General features: G+C 40.5%; 1 protein-coding gene across 3 annotated transcripts in view; it reads right to left on the bottom strand.

Annotated features, from left to right (window-relative positions):
• Window positions 1–16,731, bottom strand: part of GK5 (glycerol kinase 5) — an 84,390-nt gene extending 67,659 nt beyond the window's left edge. For 2 of the 3 annotated variants that reach the window (XM_059163881.1, XM_059163883.1), the window contains exons 1-3: window positions 16,451–16,731; window positions 7,755–7,848; window positions 4,665–4,740 (exon numbers count right to left, since the gene is read on the bottom strand). In XM_059163881.1, coding sequence (XP_059019864.1) covers window positions 4,665–4,740; window positions 7,755–7,848; window positions 16,451–16,597 — 317 coding nt within the window. In that variant the 5' untranslated portion in view covers window positions 16,598–16,731. The remainder of the gene's footprint in view (window positions 1–4,664; window positions 4,741–7,754; window positions 7,849–16,450) is intronic. The other variant, XM_059163882.1, reaches the window with a different exon arrangement.
• Window positions 16,732–27,460: the final 10,729 nt, after the last annotated feature.

Below are 27,460 nucleotides of genomic sequence, written 5' to 3'. Positions count from 1 at the left end.
ATGCCAGGTTCCCCTGCTCAGCAGGGACCTCGCTTCTCCTCCCTTTGCTCGTGCTCTCTTCTCACTATCTGTCTCTCAAATAAATAAATAAAATATCGGAAAAAAAGAATTTTGGATAATAAGTGATGTGAAGAAAAAAAAATAGTAAAGTGATAGGCAAATAAAATGGTCAGGGAAGGTCTCCTAGGAGAAATGATCTCTGCAGTGAAGTCTGAATGATGGGAAAGAGGTAAGTTCTCAGGTAAGAGAGCTCCAGATGGAGGGAGCAACAGGTGCAAAGCTACTCATAACAAAAGTAGGAACCAGTGGGGAGTGTTCAAGAAACAGAGAGCCGGCCAGTGTGGCTGGAGCACGGAATATGAGGAGGGGAATCTGAGAGAAGGTCAGTGTCAGGAAGGAGTCAGAACACGTGGTGGTGGCGCCTTCTCTATTTTATCCCTTGAAATCTACAGTACTTCTCATTCTTCAAACATACCATGCTCTTCCAGCTACTGTTTTTGCCAGTGATATGCTCTTCCTACTTAGAAAACTCCTGCTCATCCTACAAGGCCTGGTTCAAATGACTCTGTAAAACCCTGCCTCATTCCACCTTCTTCTATACTATTCAGTGCCCCCCTTCAGCTCCCTCATTACCAGGTACACAGCAATTCTACGGGGCAGATTTCTAGCAGCCTGCACCCTGCACAGTATCTCCCACTGGACCGTGAGCCTCCTGAAGACACAGTCTATTCACTTTCAGATTCTCACCCCCTAGCCCAGACACCAAAGAAGTATTTGAAAAATGAATGCTGCTACCAATCAGGACTATCAGACTGTGTTTGACAGAAGCGGAATCTACACATATACGATTCTCTGTGCCATTCTACACACAACAGCATCTACTTACACACTTAAATCTGATCTTTAATCACTGATTCATCAAATGCTCACACAGCAATTTGTGCCAGGAGCTGGGGACATAGGTATGAAGAAGAGAGAGACACGGCATCTTTGCCCCTATGAATATATTCTCTACTAGGGAAACCAAAGAAATACTCAATTACTCAATTGCTTACTTACGATAGGAATAAGTCTTCTGAAGGAAAAATACAGACTGCCATGAATATACTAACAGGGAGACCTTGCCCAGTGCAGAGGTCAGGAAAGACTTCCATGAGAAATGACAATAGAAGCGAGCTCTGAAGGATGAGAAGGAACAAACAAGGAGGTTGAACACTCCTGACTAAATAAATTACACGTTCCAAGCTTCTCAGCCAGGATGAAGCACGATGCATTAGATGCTAGCATAGCTGAAGAATAAGGACAGGGAGAAGATCGTAAGAGGAAAGTGACTTCACTAATTCATAACATGGTAGAAGACAATCTAGAATACTGATCGCAAGAAGCCGCGCATATTCCAATATTCACTTAGCAGTGATTTGGGCTTGTTTTCCCTGTCAACAAGAAAAGGAGAAATGGAGGGAAAACGTCAATAGCAATATTGTAAATGAGTTGCCTTAAACCTCTCTAACACATTACGCCATTCCGAGGCTCTTAATATATTTGTGTCATAAGTAATTGGTAAGAACCATTAACACAAGTATCAGGTACCACAATAAAAGATGTATTGGTGCAGGGAACACAGGCTCATTTGTATACTTGTATTAAGAGACTGCAAATTCCTTGAGGGCTGGTGCTCTTACTCATTTTCGTATTCAGCTCTGCAGCCAGCACAGTGCTTTTCTCCCTGTGAGTCCTCAAACAGTGACTGAGTGAATCTCAGTTTGCTTGCATGACTCATAGTTTATGTTACTAATTGGCACACACCCTGATCCGAGGTTAGCAGGCAGAAGCCTCCCTGAGAGACACAAGAGATTGAAGAACCAAAACAGCTCAGATATTTTAGAACAAAAGGAGCGTAAAACAACCAAGATGGAGGAGATATGCCATTACTTGAAGAGGCAGGCTAAACACACTACTGATTAAATACACTGAGAAAATTTTTTTAACCTTAAGAATATGAAGAAAAAACAAGAACCAAGTTTCCTGGCATCGAAAGGAGGGGGAAAGAGAAAAACAAAAACAAAGTTCAAAGTTTTAGATATCCTTACAGCAACAACCGGAAAATAATGTTTGTACGGTCAGGACAACAGGACCACGGCCGTGACTGCAGGAGAAAGAAGCGCTGAGCTGGGGCGAGGAGGTGCAGGCTGGGACTGGAATGCACAGCAGACTGTGCCAGGGGCCTGTCTGTCAATCTTTCTCCAGAAAATGAGCACGAGGTACTTCCTGCTGGCTCGGAGCCATGCCCACTTTTGCACTGTATCTCCGCTCTCTGTTGTGGCGCTTGCAGATCTACCGACATTCTGTGCTACCGTGGCTCACGAGGACTCGGGGAGCATTATTTTAAGACTCCATTATTTCAAGGTAAAAGAAGCACAAAGCCTTGTGTGGGTTTTTTTGGGGAAATCTCTAGCGTTTCAGTTCCTACAAGCAAAGTTTCCAAAACTCGTGAAAGAATACAAACATCTCAAAAAAGGACAGTCAAGGAGAAAATTCACAATTAGCTGTCTTAGGAAGAAATCTTGCCCTTCCACAAGGACACCACCACCAGTAAGGGGAGTGAATGGTCTTGGAACCTGACCTGACTCCTCTGTTTCTCCCAAAAGTAAAACATGGTCTTACTGCCACATACAAACTTTCTTCCTAGTACTTTGATCTTCCTGTTATGAATGACCTGCTATCTAGGTTTTGATGTAAACAATCTTTGTGGGCAATGATCTAATCTCCAAATCCAACAAAACACAACACTTCCAGTGAGTTATTTCCCTAGGTACACTCCCTTGCCCCTACTTCCATCCACCTACTTCCCAGATCCCTGTTTGTCCTATCATGCCAGCTTTTTGCTTTCTGATCCCGTTTATGTTGGGCGGAGGGGCGAATATTAATTGTCCGAATCCTCAGTCTTCTTTTTTTTCTATCCATGTAATTCCTATCAGAGAACACACCTATTTCTCTCGACTCAGTCTATGTTAACAATCCTCCACTAGGAGTGATTCTCTCCCCCAAGGGACTTTGGACAATGTCTGGAGATGTCTTTGGTTGTCACAACTGGGGGAGTGGGGTGCTGCTGGTACCTGGTGGGCAGAGACCAGGGATGCTGCCTGACACCCTACAATGGCCCCAACAACTAGGAATCATCTGGCCCAAAATGTGAATGGTGCCACTCTTTAGAAATCCTGATCAACCCAGATGACTTTAATTCATTTAGTCTTTCATCTGACAAATGTATCACCTATTTAAGACGTCCTCTGCCCAGCACACAGGCTGGGAAGTTTGGGGAAGGCATGCTGTAGATGCAGGCAACCATTTGAGATACATCATATCTTGAAAGAAAAAGCACCTATCCAGAGGAAATGAGCCATGCCTTAGTTAAACCAGACAAACGTTCTAACCACCTTTGGGGTATCTCCACATTCACACATCCCAAACCAAACACTTCATCATATTCCCTTCCACCCACCCTCATCACCATCTAACTCATTCCTCCTCTAATGTTCTCTGTAATTTTTATCATATCCCCTCAAACATCAAGGCCAGACATATTGGTAAAGTTAAACTTCTTCCTCTTATCCAATACTGAAATAAAGGCCAAGACCTTGTGAATTCACCCTGATTATGTTTCTAACACTTATCCTTACTTCCTATATCTATTACTTTTCCTCCCCACTGCCCTATGCTCAAGATGCCTTTGGAGTCTAGTGCTTTGCAACAAAAAAACATCTTATAGAGTTTTGTGATTGTTGTTATTGTTTTTAACGAAACCCATGTTGGGGCTCCTGGGAGGCTTAGTTGGTTAAGCGTCTGCCTTTGGCTCAGGTCAAGCCCTGCATCAAGGTTCCCTGCTCAGTGGGGAGTCTTGTTTCTCCCTCTAACAACCACCTGGCTCTTATGCTCTCTCTCTCTCTTTCAAATAAATAAAACCTTAAAAATTTTAAAGAAACTCATGTTGAAGGAAATATGGGTGTAGTGGAAAGAGCATGTCTGGAGTCCAAAAAGATAATTTGGAATCTTGGCTCTATTTATTAACTGAGTGGCCTTGAACCACTTACATAATTATTTCACTGAGCCCTGGTTTCTTCCTGTAAAGAGTCATAATACCTGAATAACAAGTTTGTTTGTTAGAATAACAGAACCTGAAATATAGATATTCACTATATGATAACCATTATATTATAATTGTGTTTAATCTACACATACCCCATATGTTGTAGGTACTTAAATATTAAATTTGTAATAGACTGAAAATATAAACCATAATTATAGAATCGTGTTTATGAAACTTGTTAGTCTCTCTTGAATCTTTTCCGGTATAAGCTAATTTTTAAGATTTCAATCCATGCTTATTTGAAAAACTACCTTATATCAAAAGAAAGGAATGGAGAATTTTATGACAGTAACAATATTTTTGATTGTTATCATTTTATGTAAGTCGACCTCAGATAACATGCAGGGAGCGTATTTTAAAATGCCAGAAAGTAGGCCCACTTTCATCCCTCTTAACCAAGTTAAACTTCTATTAATTCACCAATTTAAACTCTCCGAAAAGGTTTCACAGCAATGGAGCAATGTATTCACTGTGGTCCAAACCCAGCAAGAGAATGCTTATCACACAATGCACTTACTTGTTCCACGTAATAAAAGTTCCTCTCTGTGTTGAAATGCCAAGACCAACAACTTGATTCATCTCTATCCCAGCAGCTAAAAATAAAGATAGGTAGAACACATGTTTAAAAGCTAGTGAAGCTTTTCTTTATACTATTACAGTATGGGAAATAAATCATTCAATATAATCTTTAAGGGAAACATATGGGTTTAGCATTTAGTAACATAACTGGAGCTAATAAAGGAAGCACTACTAAGATGGTTTTACAGTAATTTTTTACTTAAAGGGAAAAAGGTCATATTCTAATAATAACAAAAGGAGCTTTCTGTTTTAAATGTTAGAAAAAAAGCAAACACCACTCAAAGTAAGTTAGACTGTATTTCTTCTTGATAATACTAAAAGACTGATCTTAATTCAAGCAATGATCAACCTATAAAAATTAATAAAGGGAAACCTCTCTAAAATGCATTGCAGGCCAAACCACTGGGTCAATTACAGGAAGACCTATCAATCACAGACCCCAAGAGTAGAATCCTCAGCAGGAAGGAATCAGCAATTATAGGTCATTAACGGGAAAAGATGTACATTGCCTCTGCTAAAATAAATTTACCCCAGCCAATGAAAAACCATCCTTATGCCAAACTCTCACTTTTCTCCAATGGACTACAGTTCAAAACAATCCTTCCCAACCTTTTTCTCCTTTTCCACAAAATAACATTCCTTTCCTTTGTTTGCTGAACTAGCCTATGGTTTTTGCCATAGCTTGCTCATCCCAAATTGCTACTCCTGAATAAATCGCCCTTCACTGGTATAACAACTTATTTTTATGGTCACCACAACATAGTATAAGTTGATGGTTGATGACAAGAAAAATTCCCAGGGAAAATAGTATAATTACTGAAGCTTAGATCTTAACAGATGCTAAGATGCAAATAGAATGTGGTCTTTCTGGGGCACCTGAGTGGCTCAGTCAGTTAAGTGTCTGCCTTCCGCTCAGGTCATGATCCCAGGGTCCTGGGATCCAGTCCTGCATCAGGCTCCTTGCCCAAGAAGAGAGATTCTTTCTCTCATTCTCTCTCTCTCTGTCAAATAAATAAACAAAATTTTTAAAAGAAAAAAGAAAAAAAAAAAACCATGGTCTTTCTGGTTCATACTTCTTAAAATATTGCAACTCAAGTATTTTTTTTTAAAGATTTTATTTATTTATTTGACAGAGAGAGATCACAAGTAGGCAGAGAGGCAGGCAGAGAGAGAGAGGAGGAAGCAGGCTCCCTGCTGAGCAGAGAGCCCGATGCGGGACTCGATCCCAGGACCCTGAGATCATGACCTGAGCCAAAGGCAGCGGCTTAACCCACTGAGCCACCCAGGTGCCCTCAAGTATTTTTTGTGATATTCTTTTAGAAAAGCAATTTATCCCACTAGGAAAATTAGGTACAACTTGAATTTGAGCACTGAGGAAGATACTTTACCCCTGTATAGTACTCCCCTGAAAAATATTTAACCTGAATCTAATCATGGGGAAATAAGACAACTGCAAAATGCAGGACCATCTAATAAACTGGTCTATACTTCTGAAAACTGTCAGTGCCACGAATAACATGCTCTAGATTAAAAGAGACTAGACAGACTAACTGCCAAATGCAATGCCTCACCTTTGGACGGATTCTAGATTGGAAAAAAAAAAACCTACTAATGACTGAGATAAGAGAGGAATACTGAAGATTAAGTATTAGAAAATACTACTGTATTAATGTTAAATTTCCTCTGTGATATGTACAGTGTGCTTATATAGGAGAATTCTCCCTTCCTTTGGAGGTAATGCTGAAATATTTAGGGATCACAATAATTATGTCAAATGAACCCTTAAATGGGTCAAAAAAAAGAGTTTGTAAAGAATGATAAGCACTGCTAAACATGTGTGAATCTGGGGAAAGGCATACAGGTGTTCCATGTACTATTCTTGCAGCTTTTTAAAATATTTTATTTATTTATTTGACAGAGAGAGATCACAAGTAGGCAGAGGGTCAGACAGAGAGAGAGGGGGGAAGCAGGCTCCCCGCTGAGCAGAGAGCCCGAAGCAGAACTCGACGATCCCAGGACCCTGCGATCATGACCTGAGCCGAAGGCAGGGGCTTAACCCACTGAGTCACCCAGGTGCCCTTTCTTGCAGCTTTTTAAAATAAGTTTTGAAGTATTTCAAACCAAAAAGGCAAGAAGGAGAAGCAACTGAGACACAAAAATGAAATGAAAGATCTTTTAGAATTCACATTTATAAGTCATCTCTTGCCATATTCTTAAAGAAAGTTACACGGTGAAAATGTCCTTAAAGAGTTAAGATTTCAGGTGCCATGGGGCGCCTGGGTGGCTCAGTGGGTTAATCCGCTGCCTTCAGCTCGAGTCCTGCATCGGGCTCTCTGCTCAGCAGGGAGCCTGCTTCCTCCTCTCTCTCTCTCTCTCTGCCTGCCTCTCTGCCTACTTGTGATCTCTCTCTGTCAAATAAATAAATAAAATCTTTAAAAAAAAAAAAAATAGATTTCAGGTGCCTGGGTGGTTCAGTCAGTTAAGCTTTTTCCTTCCACTCAGGTCACGATCCCAGGGTCCAGGGATCAAGTCTGGCATTGGGCTCCTTGCTCAGCAAGGAGCCTGCTTCTCCCTCTGCCTCTACCCCTTCCCCTGCTTGTGCTCCCTCCCTCTCTCTCTCGGATGGGTAAATAAAACATTAAAAAAAAAATACAGGTAACACAGCTATAAATTCCCGAGAGCAGGAACTGTGGGTTATAATTTTGTTTATAACCCTCTAGTATTTTGTACATAATAGGAAGTCGAACGAGCACTAGACACATGAAGAGTGAAGAAAGAAAGTAAGCCTTTATACTGTATTGAAAAAAGATTTAAACCAGAGGACAGAGAGTTGCTGTTACCTTTCCTTGACAAAGTGGTTAATTATAGATCACAGATGTCTGCTGAAAAATACTGAGAAATTTTGCCCCAGTAAAATACTATTTGTGTAATTATAACTTAGGAAACCCACAAAATTTGACATACTGAGGAAAATTTTTACTACAAACAAAATATACTTTATTATTTTTATTTTTGCAAGTCTAATTACCTTTAACAGATTCTTTTATTACAGTCACAAACTGAAGCCAGAGAACATCGGGATCAATTTCAACCCAGCCAGCTTGAGGATAAAGACTTTCTATCTATTTGGAAAAAGAAAAGTTCGTAAAAACAACATTAGGTAAGTCAATAACATCTGGGTCTTAAAATTTTTTAAATGGTTAAAATAATTAACAATTTTATTTCATTTATTATCTAATTAATTTTATTGTTAAAATAGAAATTATGATATAAAGCTTTCTCTAGTTCATGAGTTTACAGAAAATTTTAGCTTTCTTTATTTTATCTTTACTTTCTAAGTTTTCTATAATGAATATGTACTATTTTTATAAGAAAATAATATTTTAAAAACAAAAATTAACAAATAAAGTACCAAGTTCTGATTCAGACTATGATGGAGGAAACACACTCCACCCTTCCTCTACCACTGAATGCAGGGATAAAACGTGGGTTGAATGCACACTCTAAAAAATCTAAGGTTGCAGGAAGATGGAGGAGGATAAGAATTCGAGTACAACTAACTGGTGGTGAGTTTCCAATTTCTTCCCTGATATTCCCTGGTATAATCAAGACAGTCCGCAAAACCAGAAGTGGGTAACAGGATGCAGTGGGAACTCCAGGAGAAGCTCTCATGTTTTGGCTAACACTCAGAGAGAATGGGAGAAATCCCCCATATTTCCTCTTATCCCCCTGCTTCCCTCCATACTTTTGTACCCAGGCTAGTGGTTGCAGTAGTAATTGCAATACCTAAAATACTGAAGGAGGTAAAACTCCCTCTCCAACCAGAGGAGATAAGGCCCAAGACTGCCATGTTTTTTTTCTCTCTCTCTCTCTCTGTAGTCCTGATGTGTAGCCCCAGCTGTGGGCATAGGACATGCCAGAATAGTAGGGTAATGAAAGAGGAGACAAAAGGGGAAGCTCAGGGAACCAAAAAGTACCACACCATCTCAGAGAGGGAGGAGCTTGGGAAAGCTGCTCTGGAAAGCTGGGTATGAATTCTGAGACTCACCTTGAAGCTGTACATGTGTGAACTGTAATCTAAACAGCATAGCAAAGATGTTAAGAACTAAGGGACAAACCCCTACCCAGGTACCAGATGGGCTACTAGGTGGCACATTCACAGGGCATGTACAAATAGTACTGTCAAGATTCTGAAAATGACAAACACTGAAACCAAAGTTCACAGAAAAACTGGCAGAATTTGTAGGCTGAACCCAACTGCATTAACTGCCTGGTTAAAGAAAAATATCAACATTCATCATAGGATTTACATAAGACCTGGAGTCTTATAACACTATATTCAAAATGTCCATGATATAATCTGAAATTGCAAGGTATATGAAGGACTAGAAAAATCTCACCTCACATGGGAAAAGATAATAGAGGCCAATGTCAAGATGACAGGTATCTGATCAAGACTTCACAAGCAGTGATTATAAAAATGTTCCAAGAAGAGAGGGCAAATTCTTTTAAAACCAATGGCAAAACAGAAAGTCTTAGCCAAGAAATATAAGACAAAAAGAAAAACAAAATAAAATTTTTAGAACTCAAAAATACAATAATTAGGAGAATTGAAGAAGTGCAGAGAGGCTGGTCAAGGGGTACAAACTTTCAGTTATAAGATGAATGAGTTCTAGAGACCTAACATCCATTATGGTGACTATAGTTAATAATGATGTACTGTATACTTGAAATTTGCTAGGAGAGCAGTTCTCAAGTGTTCTCAACACATACATACACAAATAGCGTGAGGTAATGGGTATGTTAATTAGCTTGATTATGGTAATCATTTCACAATGTATATGTGCACCAAAACATCAAGTTGTATACCTTACCTATATACAACTTTTATTTTCAATCATACCTCAATAAAGCTGGAAAATCAATTAAAAAAGAAAAATAGAATTAAAATAAAAAAACAGGGGCGCCTGGGTGGCTCAGTGGGTTAAGCCGCTGCCTTCGGCTCAGGTCATGATCTCAGGGTCCTGGAATCAAGTCCCGCATCAGGCTCTCTGCTCAGCAGGGAGCCTGCTTCCTCCTCTCTCTCTCTCTGCCTGCCTCTCTGCCTACCTGTGATCTCTCTCTGTCAAATAAATAAATAAAATCTTAAAAAAAAAAATACTGGATGGGCTTAACAAGAGAATAAAGACAACAGAAGAAAGTCTTAACCAAAGATAAATTAATGGATATTATCTAACTTAAATAACAGAAAGAAAAAATATTGGAAAAAAAGAATGAATAAAGCCTCAGGGATCTATGAGACAGGAGCAAAAGGTCTAGTATTTATGTCATCAGAGTCCCCAAAGAAGGAAAAAAAAAAAGAGTTCAATGCAAAAAAAAAAAATTAGGGAAGTAATAGTAGTGCTAAAAATTTTTCAAGTTCAGTGGAAGACTTAAAATCTATATATTCAAGAAACTTACAAGACTCCTAAAAGGATAAGTCCAAAGCACTACACGTCCAGATCCAGCATAATTAAAATGCTGAAAACCAAAAACTAAGGAAAATCTTGAAAGCAGTCACACATTATATATATAGAACAATGATTCTGTATGACTGCAGACTTCACATCAGAGCCATGGAGGCCAGGAGGAAGTGGTTCAACATTTCTAAAGTGCTAAAGAAATGCCATCTACAATCACGTATCAAAATCCCAATAGGATTTTTTAGTAGATACAGACACGATGATTCTAAAATTTATAGGAGAAAGCAAAAGAACAAAATAACCAGAAAAATGCTGACAATTAAACTGGAGAAATCAAACTATTTTAAGACTTATTATAATGTTATATTAGTCAAAACAGTGTGCTACTAGCATAAAAATGGAGAAATAGGGGGTGCCTGAGTGGCTCAGCTGGGTAAGTGTCCTGAGATCCAGCCCTATGTTGGGTTCAGTGCTTAGTGCAGAGTATGCTTGTCCCTGTCCCTCGCCCCACTTATGTGCTCTCTCTCTCCCAAAAAAAAAAAAAAAAAAAAAAAAAAATGAACAGCTAGATATCAATGGAACAAACTTCAGAAACAGACTGATACAAATATAGCTAATTCATTTTGACAAGTATATACAAGACAATTCAATGGGAAAAAAGATAGCTTTTCAACAATTGGAAACAGACATTTATATGCAAAAAATTAACCTCAAACTCACATCTTACACAAACTTCACTCAAAATTGATCACAGATCTAAATTTAAGACATAAAACTATAAAATGTTTAGAAGAAAACACAGGAAAAAAATATTTGTGATGTGGTGTTAGATGAAGTGCTCTTAGACATGACACCAAAATTACCATTCATAAAAGAGAAACTGATAAATTGAACATCAAAATTAAAAACATTTGCCCTGCAAAAGACATGGAAGTACTCTTAGACATGACACCAAAATTACCATTCATAAAACTGAGAAACTGACAAATTGAACATCAAAATTAAAAACATTTGCCCTGCAAAAGACATGGTTAAGAAAATGGAAAGACAAAACACAGACTGGCTTAAAATATCTGTAAATCACACATCCAACACAGCACTTACATTCAGAGTATATGAAAAAATCTCAAAATTCAACAGTAAGAAAACAAACAACCCAATTTAAAAAACGAGCAAAAGACTTGAACAGGCACTTCGCCAAAGAAGATATATATGGATAGCATATATGCATAGAGAAATATTCAGCATCATTAAACATTAGTGAAATGCAAATCAAAACCACAATGAGATACTGCTACATCTACCAGAATGCATAAAATAAAAAACACTAACAATTTCAAGTGTCAGTGAAGAACTCTTATACATTGCTGGTGAGAATGCAAAATAGTACAGCCACTTTAGAAACGTGTGGTAATTCTTTGGTAAGTTAAGCATGCATATACTATGTGACCCAACAATACCACTCCTAGGTATTTATTCTAGAGAAGAGCAAAGTTAGGTTCGCATTAAAATCTGTACACAAATGTTTATAGCAGCTCTAATCACAATCACCAGAACCATGGATACAACCTAACTGTACTTCAACTGGTGAATGAATGAGGCACATTCATCTAATGGATTACTACATAGAAATAAAAAGGAATAAACTATTGATATACATAATATGGACAAATCTCAAAGACATTATCCTGAAAAAAGTCAGTCTCCAAAGGCTACTGACTATATTGTTCCACTTACAGGACATTCTCAAAAAGACAAAACTATGAACATGGAAAACTGATTAGTGTTAGGTGTGGGAGGAGTATGACTACAAAGGGCTAGCATTATAAAGGGCTAATACGAGTTTTGGGGATTACTCCTACATTGGCTAGAAGTCACAGAACTTATTCACCAAAAAGGCAATTTTACTGTATGTTAATTTAAAACATTAAATAAAAAGAAGCCATGGGGGCCGGGGGAGAAGGCTTCTCCCCCGGCCCCCATGGCTTCAGTTTAACATGATGGCTTAAACCTACATATCTGACCTCCAATTCCTCTCAAGATTCCATTAAAATAAAAACATTAAAAAGGTTTATGCATAGAGACAATGCTAAGAGAGCAAACAGGCTCAGACCAGGTTTTAACAAATGTTTTTAATATGAACAGTGAGTGGGTTGATGGCACATGGCTAAACAGAGGAGAAAACTGATACTTCACTCCCGGCTCAGGTGACATGCCTTTGTTCAAACTCTGGCAGGCAGAGATTCTATGGTAAAGCCTTGAAAATTAGAGGCACCTCCAAAGACTGGGATGCCAGATGGGGTTGAACACAAGATTGGTTTAAAGTCTTTGTTTTGTTTTTTTTAACAATTTTTATTTATTTGTCGGAGAGTGAGAGAGAGCATAATCAGGGGGAACAGCAGAAACATAAGAAGCAGGTTCCCCACTGAGCAAGCACCCTGATGCAGGGCTCAATCCCAGGACGCTGGGACCACGACCTGAGCTGAAGGCAGACACTTAACTGACTGAGCCATCCAGGCGTCCCTGGCTCAAAGTCTTTATAAGGATCCCCAATCCCTTCCTCTAGCCAGATCACCACCCCTCCCTAACCAGGCAGAAGGTAAAAGGTTTACTCACAAAGAGACTGAACCAGAAGAGTGCTTTCTTTGCAAATATATATCACATACAGCTGAGTAGGGTAAGACCACGGAGTGGTACTGAAAATAGGAACAACCAAAAACCAACCAAAGATCTAACATGTAAGAAAAGACCAAAATAAAGAAAACAAAGGAATGCCTAGAAAACAGTGACTATGTGGGGAGCATGAGGGTGACAAGGTCTGATATGAAAAAAGGGTCTACTACTTCCCAGTGAGATATCAGAAACAGACTTAACAAAATCCATTCCCCTTCTATCAAATAATATGTTTTTTCTATGCAAGACTTTGGTGACCACAGATAAATGCCTCAACTGCAATAAACGCTTCCTGATCCCAGAAAAACTCAATATGGGTATCACTGCATCAAACCTACAAACCTTCAGACTTGGAGGTGGCACTACAGGGTCACTCCCCTAACTCCACCAGCTTGGAGAACTCACTCTCCCCAAAAAATGTCATAATAGTAAAATCTCCTCCTGTCTTGAGGGAAGACGAAATGGAAATTAGACAAGAAGATAACCAAAGCCAAGATTTGTTTTGCTGATTACAAACAAAACAAAAGACAGCAAACAACCAGAATTTTTCAATACTGTCCAGAAGGGTACACAGTAGTGCAGATTATACTGTCTTCTTTGGACTGGCCTTTCTGTCCTTTCTTCCAACAAAGACATTATTAGTCTTTACGGTTTCTCACATAGTGTGATGTTCCAATGGGGAACATGATAAACTTTCTCCTTAAAACTAGAAACATCAAACATTGACATGTGGATTTTCAAATCTGAATACTATTCTAGTATATGACACCAATATTTAAGAATCCATTCAAAGACTTTTTAAAAAATACAAATTAATGGCGCCTGGGTGGCTCAGTCGTTAAGCATCTGCCTTCAGCTCAGGTCATGATCCCAGGGTCCTGGGATTGAGCCCTGCGTCATGCTGCCTGCTGGGCCGGAAGGCTGCTTCTTCCTCTTCTGCTCCCCCTGCTTGTGTTCCCTCTCTTACTGTGTCTCTCTCTGTCAAAAAAATAAAATCTTTAAAAAATATACAAATTATAAAAAAAAGAAACAAAAAAACAAATCATAGAAAAAGCCTAAAAACGTTTCTCTGCTGTTAAAAAATGAATGCCACAAGAAATAAAACCGGTCTTCTGAGAGGCCTAGTACCAGCTTTCTAACACAAAGCGTTCGTGTTTGGGATTCCAATTTTAATTAAAAGACCAATTTAGCCTATTATGTTGTTTTTTAAAAAATATTTTTATTTATTTGACAGAGAGAGACAGCGAGAGAGGAAATACAAACAGAAGGAGTGGGAGAAGGAGAAAACGGGCTTCTGGCTGAGCAGGAAGACCAATGCGGAACTTGATCCCAGGACTCCGGAATCATGACCTGAGCCAGAAGGCAGATGCTTAACAACTGAACCACCCAGGCACCCCCCGCCTATTGTGTTCTTATCTCTAAGGGTGATCTCTTCACTTTTTCTTTCCCTGTTTCTCTTAGAAGCTATTTATGTAGCAGTATCAGTTAAATCCTATAGTAAGACGTTCTGGGTTTCTATTGTATCTAGCCTTATCATCATATTAGCAGAGGTGTGATTTTCGCTAGAGAAAATAAAAGTTCTATGCCCTATCAGTCTCACGAAGCAAACTGAATTCCTAACACCTTGATTAAATGAAATCAATGACTTATTTTGTACCCAGGAGGTAATAAACTAGGTGCTAAGTAGCAATGTAGGCCAATAAGACCCTCTTTCTCAAAGAACTCCAGCTATCTGAAGTAAATGACCAATTTCCGATTGTTCTTTTCTAATTTGTTATGGACCAACAATTTTTAAGACATAAAACAATTTTCTAGGAAAAAATTACATACAAAAAAAATCCCAAAAGTTTTGTTAGTAAGATCGTAGCCATGTTATGGGTGGCTCAGTAGGTTAAGTATCTGCCTTTGGCTCAGGTCATGATCCCAGGGTCCTGCGATGGAGTCCTGCATTGGGCTCCTTGCTCAGCAGGGAGCCTGCTTCTCCCTTTGCCTCTGCCTGCTGCTCCCCCTGCTTATGCTCTCTGACAAATAAATAAATACAATATTTAAAAAAAGAAAAAAGCACTGCTATGAACTCTTACTAGCAGCTGGAGAGCCACTGCTACAAACTCCTTAACCTAAGTGTTTCACCCTTTGAGGGCAGGGAGTTTTTATATTTTTATTAACTCGTGTATCTTTCCAGACACTTCACCGTTGAGAGTTTGAGCAAACCATTCTAGTCTTCTGTTCCTCACCAATAGTCTTGATCCATCTTTAAGATTCCTACCTGATTTCTAAAAAACTAATCATTTGCCCCAAATTCTTCAGCAACGGAAACTTTGTATTTTTCTCACAATCCATGTCTCCCTTTTGGTTCCAAATATTTCAATTTAAAAAATCACTGCCTAAAACAAAAGTATTTTGTGTCTAGAATTATGAGGAAGACGGTGTGGAAAGTATCACTGTGTTGTGATAAAGACATAAAAAGATAAGAGGCATACAGTCGCTGAAGCACAGTGTTCTTTCAGGTTGGGGGAGTGATGGCGTGTGTAGGATGGGTGGACAGTGTTTCTGCACGGGTAGCAGAGAAGGGCCCAGGAAGCTGCTTGGTCCCAGCTTACTGTTCTGGTCCAGAAAGCAGAATGAAATGAAACTCCCCCATTTTCTCAAAGCAGTCACTTGGCTAGATCTGCATCTGGGCAAGTAATACGGTTGAAAAAACACTATTAAGGGGATGGGAAGAAGGGTGAGAACTGAGCAAACAGGAGAGTCCAGTGCTGCGGGGAATGGTTTAGGTAACTAATGACTCCGAATACTGCTAACATAAAAAGATGTTGATACTGGAAAGAAGGGTAAGAACACCACATCAAATCAACATTATTTTGGTGCGCTGGAAGAAATCAACACTTCATTAAAATAAGAACAGAAGAGCACCAATATTTTGGTTGCTTTACTAATAACAAGTAAGGATTTGGTAGGTGTCTCAAAGCAGAAAAAAAAGGCATTTTTATCAATGTTCAAAGATGAAAAAGAGAAAAGTAATGACAATACAGCCTTCAAAACTTGTCCAATTCCTCCCATATCCATGAAAATCAGTCGCTCAGGTGAGAAACCAGCACTCTAAGAAGCAGGTAATAATGATAACTGAAGAATGGACAACAAATTCTATCAAGATCTGAAAATTTTAAATGTAAATAAAGATGGGGCTGCAAGTCTACCGAGGAAGTAGGAAAAACCTAGCAAGTCACAAAGCACCTGCTGGTTGGATACGCGCGGAGTGCTCTGCCCTACCCTGCGAGTTTCCGCACTCCCACCCAGGAAAAGCGAATCCTTAGGTGAGAAATGCGAGCGAAGGACCCCTGGTCCCGAACCGGGCCCCTCCTGCCCTCAGCCGGGACGGGAAGGGCGCGCGGGTGTCAGCCCTATCCGGGGAGGTGATTCAGAGATCTGGCCGCTCCCCTCCCTCCGCTCAGGACCGAGGGCCCGCCGGGGCTGCAGGTGGCTACAACCTGGCCAGACGCCGAGGACCCGCCCGCTCGCCTCCAGTGACTAGATCCCGGGCGCTCCGTGCGACCCCGACCCGCGCCCCCTACGCTCGCTCCCGGGTCACCTTCTGCGCGCTGGAGCCGCGGATCAGCGTCGCGTGGTCATAGACGTGGCAGCGGATCACCGTGCTGCCCACGTCCAGCCCTAACACGAAGCCTGCGGGACACGGGCCCGCCGCGCTCTGCTCCTGGACCGCATGCGACCCCAACATCCCGACCCCGCAAGCCTCTCTGCAACAACCGGCAGCCGAGAGGGCGCGTTTATACAAGTCCGCACCTCAGGGGCTGAGCGCGCCCCGCGGGGCCACCGCCCCCGGCCCGCCCCTCCGCGAGATCCGGGAAGCGGCCCCGCCCCTGCCGCTTGCCCCGCCCCTACGCCGTGACATCACTGCTGCGTAGACACCCTTGCGGGGCGCTTGCTAGGACCTGGCGGCGGTGTGGGGCGCTCGGAGGGGAGCGAGTTCCCGGAGGCGGGGCCCGTGTTTCTTTTCAACCGTAGTTACATTTCATGAATATCTATTAAGAAAATTAAAATGACCTGAAAAGAAATTAGAAATGCAGCCTGAAGTATATATTAATAAACAGAGCGCTCCCCCCAAGTCTTCTCTCTCGTGAAAACCTGGTAAAATGTGCACATATAACACACATCAGTAAATACTTTAAATGCAATAATATACGCAGTAAGACCCTCCCCAGCCCTCTTGTGGGGAAAAAGGGACAAAGCGTAGGGTGGCCTCTTTTAACATCAAGCTCCCGCCACGCCATCTCCACCTCCACCCAGCGGTTACTTTTTCAGCCAGGAAGAGCTGAAAAGAGACCTATGAAAAGAGTAGAAAAGAGGCCTATGGCAATTTCGAGATTCCCGTAGTTTCAATCCGCCTGCCCAGAGCCAAGGGGACTTCTCAGGGGGTGGTCCAGTTCCCAAAGAGCAAGCCTGATATGTAGGGAGCAAGGAAGCATTAATGCCTGCTTCAGCCACCTCCGCACCACAAGCAGCACTACAAAACAAACAAACAAACCAGTACCTGCAAATATTATTTTCTTTTTACAAAATTCTGAAAGTAATATGGATACATGCTTTTTGTGAAAATAGTTTAAAAGTGAAATTAAAAAGTAAAGGATCTTCATTTTTAACCAAATTGTTCTTTTGACCAAATTATTAACCAACTGTTTTCAAGTTGGTTAATACCAAACTGGGCTCTTTGGCCATATTACTGGAAGCTTGGACATACACCCACAAAGATATATTTTTTTCTTTCTGTACCTTCTGCCTGTCCAACAGTACTCATTTATTCCAAATGGCCTAGGGATCGCTTTCACCAGTAGTTAAGTTCAGCATTTTGATGGGTCATATATATGTTAATTCCCAGTATTATAACGAAATCAATGACTAATGGGTCAGGTACTGGTCAGAGTTTTCCAGAAAAACAGATCCAAAAGAACAGAGACGAAGAAAGAGAAAGAGATTAAGATTTTGAGGAACTGGTTCACATGCTTGTATAGGTGGAAATTTCCAGAAACCTGCAGAGCAGGCTAAAAAGCTAAGAGTTCAGGCTAAGAGTTGATGTTACAGTCTCGGGTCTGAATTCTACAGGACAGCAAGCTGGAAACCCAGGCAAAGTACCTGTATTGCAGTCTGGAGAATTGGTTCTCTTCTGGGAAACCACAATCTTTAAGGCCTTCAACTGAATGGATGAGACCCACCAACATTATGAAGGACAGTTTGGTTTACTCAATGTCTGTTGATTTAAATGTTAATCACATCTAAAAAATACCTTATAACAACACCTAGATTGATGTATGACCAGACAACTGAGCACCCATAGAGTATGCCCATGAGCCTAGCCACGCTGACATAAAATCAACTATCACAGGTCTTCTTTCACAACAGAGAAAGCTGTTTGGAATTCCCTGATATTAGTATTTAGCATATTTCTCAAGGTGATAGTTCTTGGGTTTCTTGGATCCTGACACTTCTTTTGTGATCCTTTTTATAAATTCAAATCAATTATCTTGAGTATTATCAAAGGATCACAAAATGTGAAAACAAGAAGGGCTTTAGCGACCACTTAGTCTTGTGTTTCTTATTCTGTTTGCTATCTTGAACAACTCTGAGACCCTGATGGATGCTATCTTCTGAGAATATATGGATTCACACCAAGTTTGGCATGTAATTTCAGGTGTTGGGTATGGGATACTTCAAACACGAAGATCTCAGGTTTAAAATCCAGAGCTGATTTCCATAACCTGGACAGACTATTGCCTTGGAGAGGGCTGGGCAGCAAAGGGACATAGTATTTCTTCCATGTTCATTGTTCTCTGCTGGGATCTCTTACCCTGCTCTGCTCTCAAGGTAAGAAACCTGTGGGCCTCAAGGCACAGGGCTCACAAACTCTGAAGGTCCCTTTGCTAGTGGGTCAGTCCATTGTTCTTGATTCAGAGGCCACTACTGCTCTGAGCTCCGTCACCTGGTAGGCTTGGTCTTCACCTGGCTCCTCCTTCCTCACATTCTGGGCTTGGCCTCAGAGATGGCCCATGAGGCTGCTCTCCCAGGCTCTTCCCCACCACTGTCCTTCCTTATACTTTCTCCTCTTACAGTAGAGCCTAGGATTACAACTCATTGTATCAACCTTGCACATTCCTAAGAACTTGGATCCAATTACTCAAGCCTAGATCAGAAACTATGCCAGGGTCACCATACCCTATTTAGGAAATGAATGGTGCTTCAAGGCTGAACCTAGAAACTTCACTGTCTCCCACCTCCAAGAAAACTTGTCATGGTCCCTCCTTGAAAGTGTGATCAACTGTCTCAATTTGCCCTAAACTGGGGAGTTTCTCTCTTTTTCCTTTTTAAAAATATTAATTTACTTATTTATTTATTTGACAGAGAAAGAGAGAGAAAACAAGCAGGGGGAGCTGTAGATGGAGAAAGAGGGAGAAGCAGACTTCCTACTGAGCAGGGAGCCTGATGCGGGGCTTGATCCCAGGACCTCCAGAATCATAACCGGAGCTGAAGGCAGATTATTAACCAACTAAGTCATCCAGGTGTCCCCCAATCATCCTGTTTCACTCATGGCTAGATTCTTTTATTCAACTATGGACATGATCAAATCTCAAGTGAATGAGTTCTCTGAGTTAAGATTAAAACCACATTAGAGAATGGCTAAGAGCTTTATTATATTCATAAATATAAATAACACTTTGTTTTTTGAGGAAAAACTTAGAATTTTTATATAAGGCAATGAAAAATCCAAAGTAAAGAATGGTGGTACAGAAGAAAATGTGGAAAAGAAGCCATTACTCCTAAGTTTTCAATAATAAAGATTTGTATCTTTGCCTTTTGTCTAAGAGGCCAAAACAAAGAAGGAAACTTCCTTTCACATATTACTTAGCCACCTTTGTCATTATTTTCTTCCCTAATACCATAAGATTTTCATTTTTTAAAAGATTTTATTTATTTATTTGGAAAGGTGAGAATGAGAGAAAGAGAACATGAGAGGGGGGAGGGCCAGAGGGAGAAGCAGATTCCCTGCTGAGCAGGGAGCCTGATGTGGGACTCTATCCTAGGACTCCAAGATCATGACCTGAGCCCAAGGCCGTCATTCAGCTGACTGAGCCACCCAGGCACCCATATTCTTGCTTTTTTAAAAGCCAGATTTACTGAGTTGCACAGTTCTATGAATGTTGATGTATACATCTATGCAACTACCACCACCATCGAGATAGAAAATATTTCCGTCACTCCTGAAAGTCGCTTTTGCACACAGTACTCTGAATCCTTTACCATGACCATAAAGTGATATCATCTGCAAACATAACTCAGAATTCTTGAATTTAGCAGATTGATTTCAGTCATTTTATATATAGCCCATCTCAAGAAGAAATTGCAGGTTCCCAACTGACTTTAAACGAACCCAATCCTATGATGCATGGGCAAGCTGTGTTGACCTAGGGGGTTTCACCAAATGGCGTACATAAAGCTAAGCATAATAACTGAAAATTCTTGGTTCATTTATATGACTTGAGTAAATTCAAACTACTTGATATGACTGTTAATATTGAGGACATTTTAGGGGCACCTGGGTGGCTCAGTGGGTAAAAGCCTCTGCTTTCTCTGCTTTTGGCTCAGGTCATGATCCCAGGGTCCTGGGATCAAGCCCCACATCAGGCTCTCGCTCTGCAGGGAGCCTGCTTCCTCCTTTCTCTCCCTGTCTGCCTCTCTTGCCTACTTGTAATCTCTGTTTGTCAAATAAATAAATAAAATCTTAAAAAATAATAATAATAATGAGGACACTTTAGTAGGCATGTTTACATTCTATCCCGTCAAGGAAGGAAAAACCTTGCTTTGGAATATAGTTACTCCAACTTAGAGTTTATTAAGCTAAGTGAAATGAGTCAGACAGAGAAAGACAAATACCACATAACTTCATTTATATGTGGAATCTGAAAAACAAAACAAGCAAACAAAAGCAGAATCAGAACTACAAATACAGGGGCATCTGGGTGGCTCAGTGGGTTAAAGCCTCTGCCTTCAGCTCAGGTCATGATCCCAGGGCTCTTTGCTCAGCAGGGAGCCTGCTTCCTCCTCTCTCTCTGCCTGTCTCTCTGCCTACTTGTGATCTCTCTCTGTTAAATAAAGAATATCTTTAAAAAAAAAAAAAGAACTACAAATACAGAGAATATAACTGGTGTTTGCAGGACAGGAGCGGGGTAGAAGATAGATAAAATAAAATGGGTGAATTGGGGGTGGGAGGTATAGGCTTCCAGTTACGGAATGAATAAATCAGGGAAATAAAAGGTACAACAGAGGCAATATAGTCAATGATACTGTAATAGCATGGCGTGATCACAGATGGTAACTACACTTGCAGTGAGCTTAGCATAATGTATGGAGTTGTTGGATCACTATGCTGTACGCCTGAAACTAATGTAACATCAGGTGTCAACCATACTCAAAGAAAGAAAGAGGGCAACCCTCGCGGGTCCCCTCCATCTTTAGGAGCTCTCTACTATATCACTCAATAAACTTTGGTTTGCTGCACACCCAAAAAAGAAAAAGAAGAGGAAAAAGAAAAAGGAAGGAAGGAAGGAGGACAGAAAGAAAGGAAAAGGAAAAGAAAAATAGTTAGTTACTTAATACAGGCTATATTTCACAAATTGGAACTCTGGAATGTTTTGCATTAGTACTGTAAAGTAGATGAAACTAAGACTAAAATCTAATTCTGAAAATCCTGAGAAGAAAGAAGATAAGGAACCATAAATAATAAACACTGAATTTTAAATTAACTAAAAAAAAAAAAAAAACAATCAAATCTCATTATTTGTTATGTCCTGTAAAGACATACCGACACTGAGTTAGCAAACACTGAACTGTTTCCCCTAGAGACAATACAGAGTTGGGTTCCTGAAGCCTCTGGTCACGTTTCCATCAATGGATCAACACATCACTTTGGTTTACATGTTTCTCTTTAAAGACCCTACTTCCTATATGTACTGTTGATTTATTAGCATTGAATTTACAACCAAAGCACTGTAATTTATGCCTAAATGCATCTTATCTAACACAGGTATTCTCTCTGTAGGGCACATGACAGGCTTCTTATGCTTAGGAGCATTTCAGCATACACTTATAAGCCATTTTAATTACAAAATCACCAATACAAAGCACAGATGTGAAAAGAGCAGCACTAAATAGGAAAAAGAACATCTGTTTACAACGTAAGAGCTGAAACCAGAAGGCAGAATGTCATCTTTCTTGAACTGAGGTGGGAATGTGCCCATCTCTCTCTCTCCCTGTCTCACTCTTTGAGGTCTCTCTGTATATAAGTTTAATAACGTGCCTATCAGTCCACTTGCTCAGCATTGCTTTTCATACCTCATTCAATTTCCGTCTTTCTAGGTCAATTTCTTTTTTCTCAGATTCTATCAGTAAGGAGTTCTTTCAGTGAGGATCTTTAAGAGTAAACTTCCTTAGTTTTTGAATATCTGAAAATAGTATATTTTTTACTCTCAAAAGATAGTTCAACTTGGTAGAAAATACTATACTAGCCAGACAGTTATTTGCTTTCTGCACGTTATTGTTGCCTTGGCTTACAGCATGGGCATTTTGGATGAGAAGTCTGCTGCTAGTCTGATTATCAGTCTTCAGTGGGTACTCTGTCTTTTCTTTCTGGTGGCTTTATGGTTTTCTATTCGGATCCCATGTTCTGATCTTCCTAGGAGTGGCCTTGTCTTTTATTTAATCTGTGTCTTTCTTTTTTTCTCCTTTGCTCATTTGTTTTGTTTCTTAAATTTCACATGTAAGTGGAATCTCATGGTATTTGTCTTTCCCTAAATGACCTGTTTCACTTAGCAAAATACTTTCTAGCTCCATCCATGTTGCTGCAAATGGCAAGCTCTCATTCTTTCTTATGGCTGAATACTCTTTCATTGTGTATATGCAACATCTTCTTTACCCATTCAACCACTGATGGATCCTTGGGCTGCTTCCATATCTTGGTTATTATAAATAATGTTGCTATAAATATAGGGGTGCATGTATCCCTTTGATTTAGTGTTTTGGGTAAATACCTAGTAGTTCAATCCCTGGGTGGTAGGATAGTTGTATTTTTAACTTTTTAAAAAAAGTTTCTAAAGATTATTTTGTTTATTTATTTGTGAGGGAGAGAGAGAGCAAGCGAGCACACAAGCAGGGGGAGTGGCAGGCAGAGGGAGAAGTAGCTTCCCGCTGAGTAAGGAGCCCAATGCAGGACTCGATCCCAGGACCCTGGGATCATGACCTGAGCCTAAGGAAGAAGCTTAACTGACTGAGCCATCTAGGTATCCCGAATTTTTAACATTTTGAGGAACCTCCATACTGTTCTCCAGAGTGGCTGCACTAGTTTGCATTCCCACCAACAGTGCAAGAAGGTTCTGCTTTCGCTACATCCTTGCCAACACCTGTTTCTCCTTATGTTGTTGATTTTGGCTTCTGATTTATTCTGCTGGGGATGTTCTGCTGTGACCTTTCAGACTGAGGACCTGGGTCTTCCAATTTTGGAAAATGGTCTGCTGTGTACATGTTACCTGTTCCCCTTCTCTCTATTCTCTTCTTAGGGAATTCTTATTAGATATTTGATTTGAAAAAAAAAATATTTTGACACAATTTCAGACTTATAGAGAAGGTAACACAAATAACTCCTGACACATGGGATCCTACCCAAATTTACCAAATATTAATATTTTACCACATTTAGTTTATCTTTTTCTATTTATCTATTTAACCATATTTTTTTCAAAACCACTTGAAAGTAAGTTGCAGTAAGTTGAGTCAGAATTTTCTGGAAAGGAGTATTCTCTTGCATAATCATCATACACAATACCATTAGCTAATCTAGAGATCTTATTCAGATTTCACAAATTGTCACAATAGTGACCCTTACTGAAAAAGAAAATCCCAGATCATGTGTTGCAATCAGTCTTCATGTTTTTTTAAGCCTCCTTTTGTTTGGAACCATTGCCCAATCTTTCTTTGTTGTTAGTGACACTGATCTATTTGAGGGCATAGGCCAGTTATTTTATAGAATGTCCTTTGTCCTTCATTTTTAGTTCATCTGATGTTTCCGCATGATTAGATTCAGATTATGTACTTTGGGTAAGAGTGGTAGGACCAAAGTAATGTTGCGCTATTCTCAGCAGGTTTGGGACTGGAGTAAGCTGGGGGTGGGAGGGTAAGTTCTGAGTGTGCAGAATTTAAGGAGGTGTTTGTTCTCAGCTTTCTCCAAGTACAGGATCAGCCCTAGGTGTCTGTTTCTTAACACATTCTACTAGGAGATATATGGTGTTCATTCTATGTGATGTCTGGTGGGTGCAGTGATAAGGTGATGCCAGCAGATTTCCTCATTGTATAGATACTATTACTTTTTTTTTTGGTAATTAAGAAATGTCCTATGGTGAGATACTTTGAGATTATATAAATATCACTCTTCAAACTTTTACCCAATAATTTCAGCATCCATTGATGAAACTTGCCTTAATTATTAAGGTGGTTGCCAAACCTTTTTTTTTTTTTTTTTAATTCCATCCTTCTTTAAACACTTACTCTTGCCTTTCTGTGGTAAGGAAAATTTTTTTTTAAAAAAAAAAAAGAAAGCAGGCTCTCCTCTGAGCAGAGAGCCCAATGCGGGGCACTTTTTTTTTTTTTTTTAAAGATTTTATTTATTTATTTGACAGAGAGAAATTACAAGTAAGCAGAGAGGCAGGCAGAGAGAGGAGGAAGCAGGCTCTCTGCTCAGCAGGGACTCGATCCCAGGACCCTGAGATCATGACCGGAGCTGAAGGCAGCGGCTTAACCCACTGAGCCACCCAGGCGCCCCCAATGCGGGGCTCTATCTCAGGACCCTGAGATCATGACCTGAGCTGAAGGCAGCGGCTTCACCCATTGAGCCACCCAGGCACCCCTACTTATGGATTCGTTATAACCAGATCTTATTCTAATTATTCTGAGGGTTGAACTGTCCCAGATTTGACCATTAGGAGCCTCTTCAAGCTAGCCCTTCTGTCCTTTCCATGGGGCCCTATTATTATGTGTGCGCTTCCTTACTTTCCTGGCACAAGATATCCCAGGACCAGTTTGTACCTCCTCTACCCCAGCCCTGACATTAGCCATTTCCTCAAGATGCTGTGGTTCCTTTAAGTGGAGAATAACATTTAAAACCCCAAATCTGGGGGCGCCTGGGTGGCTCAGTGGGTTAAAGCCTCTGCCTTCGGCTCAGGTCATGATCCCAGGGTCCTGGGATCGAGCCCCGCAACGGGCTGTCCGCTCCGCGGAGAGCCTGCTTCCTCCTCTCTCTCTTTCTACCTGCCTCTCTGCCTACTTGTGATCTCTGTCTGTCAAATAAATAAATAAATAAAATCTTAAAAAATAAAAAAATCTGGGGTGCCTGGGTGGCTCAGTTGGCTAAACATCCGACTCTTGATTTTGAGCTCAGGTCATGATCTCAGGGTTATGAAACTGAGCCCCAAGTCTGGCTCTGCCCTGGGCATGGAGCCCATTTAAGATACTCTCTCTCCCTCTGCCCCTTTCCCCACCTCTCCCTCTCAAAACAAAGCAAAACAAAACAAACCACCAAATTCTGTGTGCTAGATAAGCTAACTGCTCCTGGAGTATCACTATTTCTAGGTCCAAACTTAGTTGATAAAGCAGCCACAGGGTTTGAGAGGATTGACTCTTAATTTTGAAAGATGTTCTGCTGTGGGTTAAATGTTATCAAATGTCATCACAATGCTACAGAGAAATTGTGAAAGGAAGAGTCAATAAATGTGGCAAACTTCTTTGTCATCTACTTTAAGAATTGCCACAACCATCTCCCTGACCAGTCAGTGGCCATCAACATTGAGGCAAGACCCTCTACCTGCGAAAAGATTAGGACTCACTGAATGCTCAGATAATGATTAGCATGTTTTAACAACAAAGTGTTTTTTTTTAATTAAAGTCTGTACATTGTTTTAGATATAATATTATTGCACACCTAACAGGCTCCAGAGTAGTGTAAGCATAATTTGTATATGCACTGGGAAAGCAGACATTTATTCAACTTGGTTTATGGTGCTACTCATTTTATTGCAGTGGTCTGGAGCTGAACCTGTAATATCTCTGAGGAATGACTGTATTTTAAACATACTTGTTTAAAGTCTCTTTCAGATTGCTCTATTATCTCTACATCTTAACGCTCAAATGTTCCCAGGTGCTATGTATGCTCCCCCACACTTCCACTGGTAGCCTTTTCTTCTGTTATTTATTATCACTTAAATTGTGAATTGGTATTTGGTGAGGTTCTCTTCAATGGAAATTCTTTATGTTGTGGGTTAGGGAAAGACTCCTGTAAAGCAGTTTCAAGTTTGCCTCTGCCAGAGCCTAAAAGATTTCATCAGCTTTAGGTAAGTTTTTCTGCTAATTTCTCCAGTCAGAATTCTCACCAAATAGGAGTATTTTGAATTCAGCCCCTGCCCTTGCTAGTGGGAGGCATAGTGTCAGGTAGTCAAGTGCCGAAGCAGCAGTGACTACTAGAGCTCAAGGTTATCTTGCCACACATCTGTATATTCAGCCCCTGTGGAGAAAGATCCACGTGGATTCAGGCACAGAAGCAGCATGAGCTTCTCAGGTACATTGGTTCTTCTTATCCCCGAGGCCCAGGCGGATGTTGGGTACTCAGTGAGTCTATGTCACAACTGAGAAGCCCTGAGCTTAGGAACACCTGCAGTGTTTTGAAGGGTTTGCTGGCAGACCTGCCCACACTTTGTCCCTGAGGACAATATTATCTTCAATATTTTCATTAGGACAGGCAGCAACCTCTTCGACCTCAGCTGCAACAACTTTCTTGACCTGTCTCCAAAGGCAAGGGAAGCAAGGGCAAAAATGAACTACTGGGACTTCATCAAGATAAAAAGCTTTTGCACAGCAAAGGAACAATCAACAAAACCTAAAGACAACTGACAGGATGGGAGAAGATATTTGCAAATGACATATCAGATTGGGGCACCTGCGTGGCTCAGTGGGTTTAGCCTCTGCCTTCAGCTCAGGTCATGATCTTGGGATTCTAGGATCGAGTCCTACGTTGGGCTCTCTGCTTGGCAGGGAGCCTGCTTCCTCCTCTCTCTCTCTCTCTCTCTGCTTGCCTCTCTGCCTACTTGTGATCACTCTCTGTCAAATAAATAAAATCTTTAAAAAAAAAAAAAAAAAAAAAGCTTTTGCACAGCAAAGGAAACAGTCAACAAAACCAAAAGACAACTGACAGAATGGGAGAAGATATTTGCAAATGATATATCAGATAAAGGGCTAGTATCCAAAATCTATAAAGAACTAATCAAACTCAACACCCAAAGAACAAATAATCCAATCAAGAAATGGGCAGAGGACATGAACAGACATTTCTGCAAATGCTCAACACACCTGTACCTTCATTATGAAGCCCTTCCTGATAGATTTGAACACTCTCCTTGCTGTATACCTTTCAGCCCTACAGACATTTCTAGCGACGCCTATGTCGAGTTCATCTTATGCACCCACACTTTTCCCTGGTAGAGACCCTCCTGAG

Source organism: Mustela lutreola, chromosome 2 (genome assembly GCF_030435805.1).
Source record: "Mustela lutreola isolate mMusLut2 chromosome 2, mMusLut2.pri, whole genome shotgun sequence".
NCBI lineage: Eukaryota > Metazoa > Chordata > Mammalia > Carnivora > Mustelidae > Mustela > Mustela lutreola.
The sequence above is the reverse complement of the archived record's forward strand: the minus strand, read 5'-3'. Positions and strand labels throughout refer to the sequence as shown.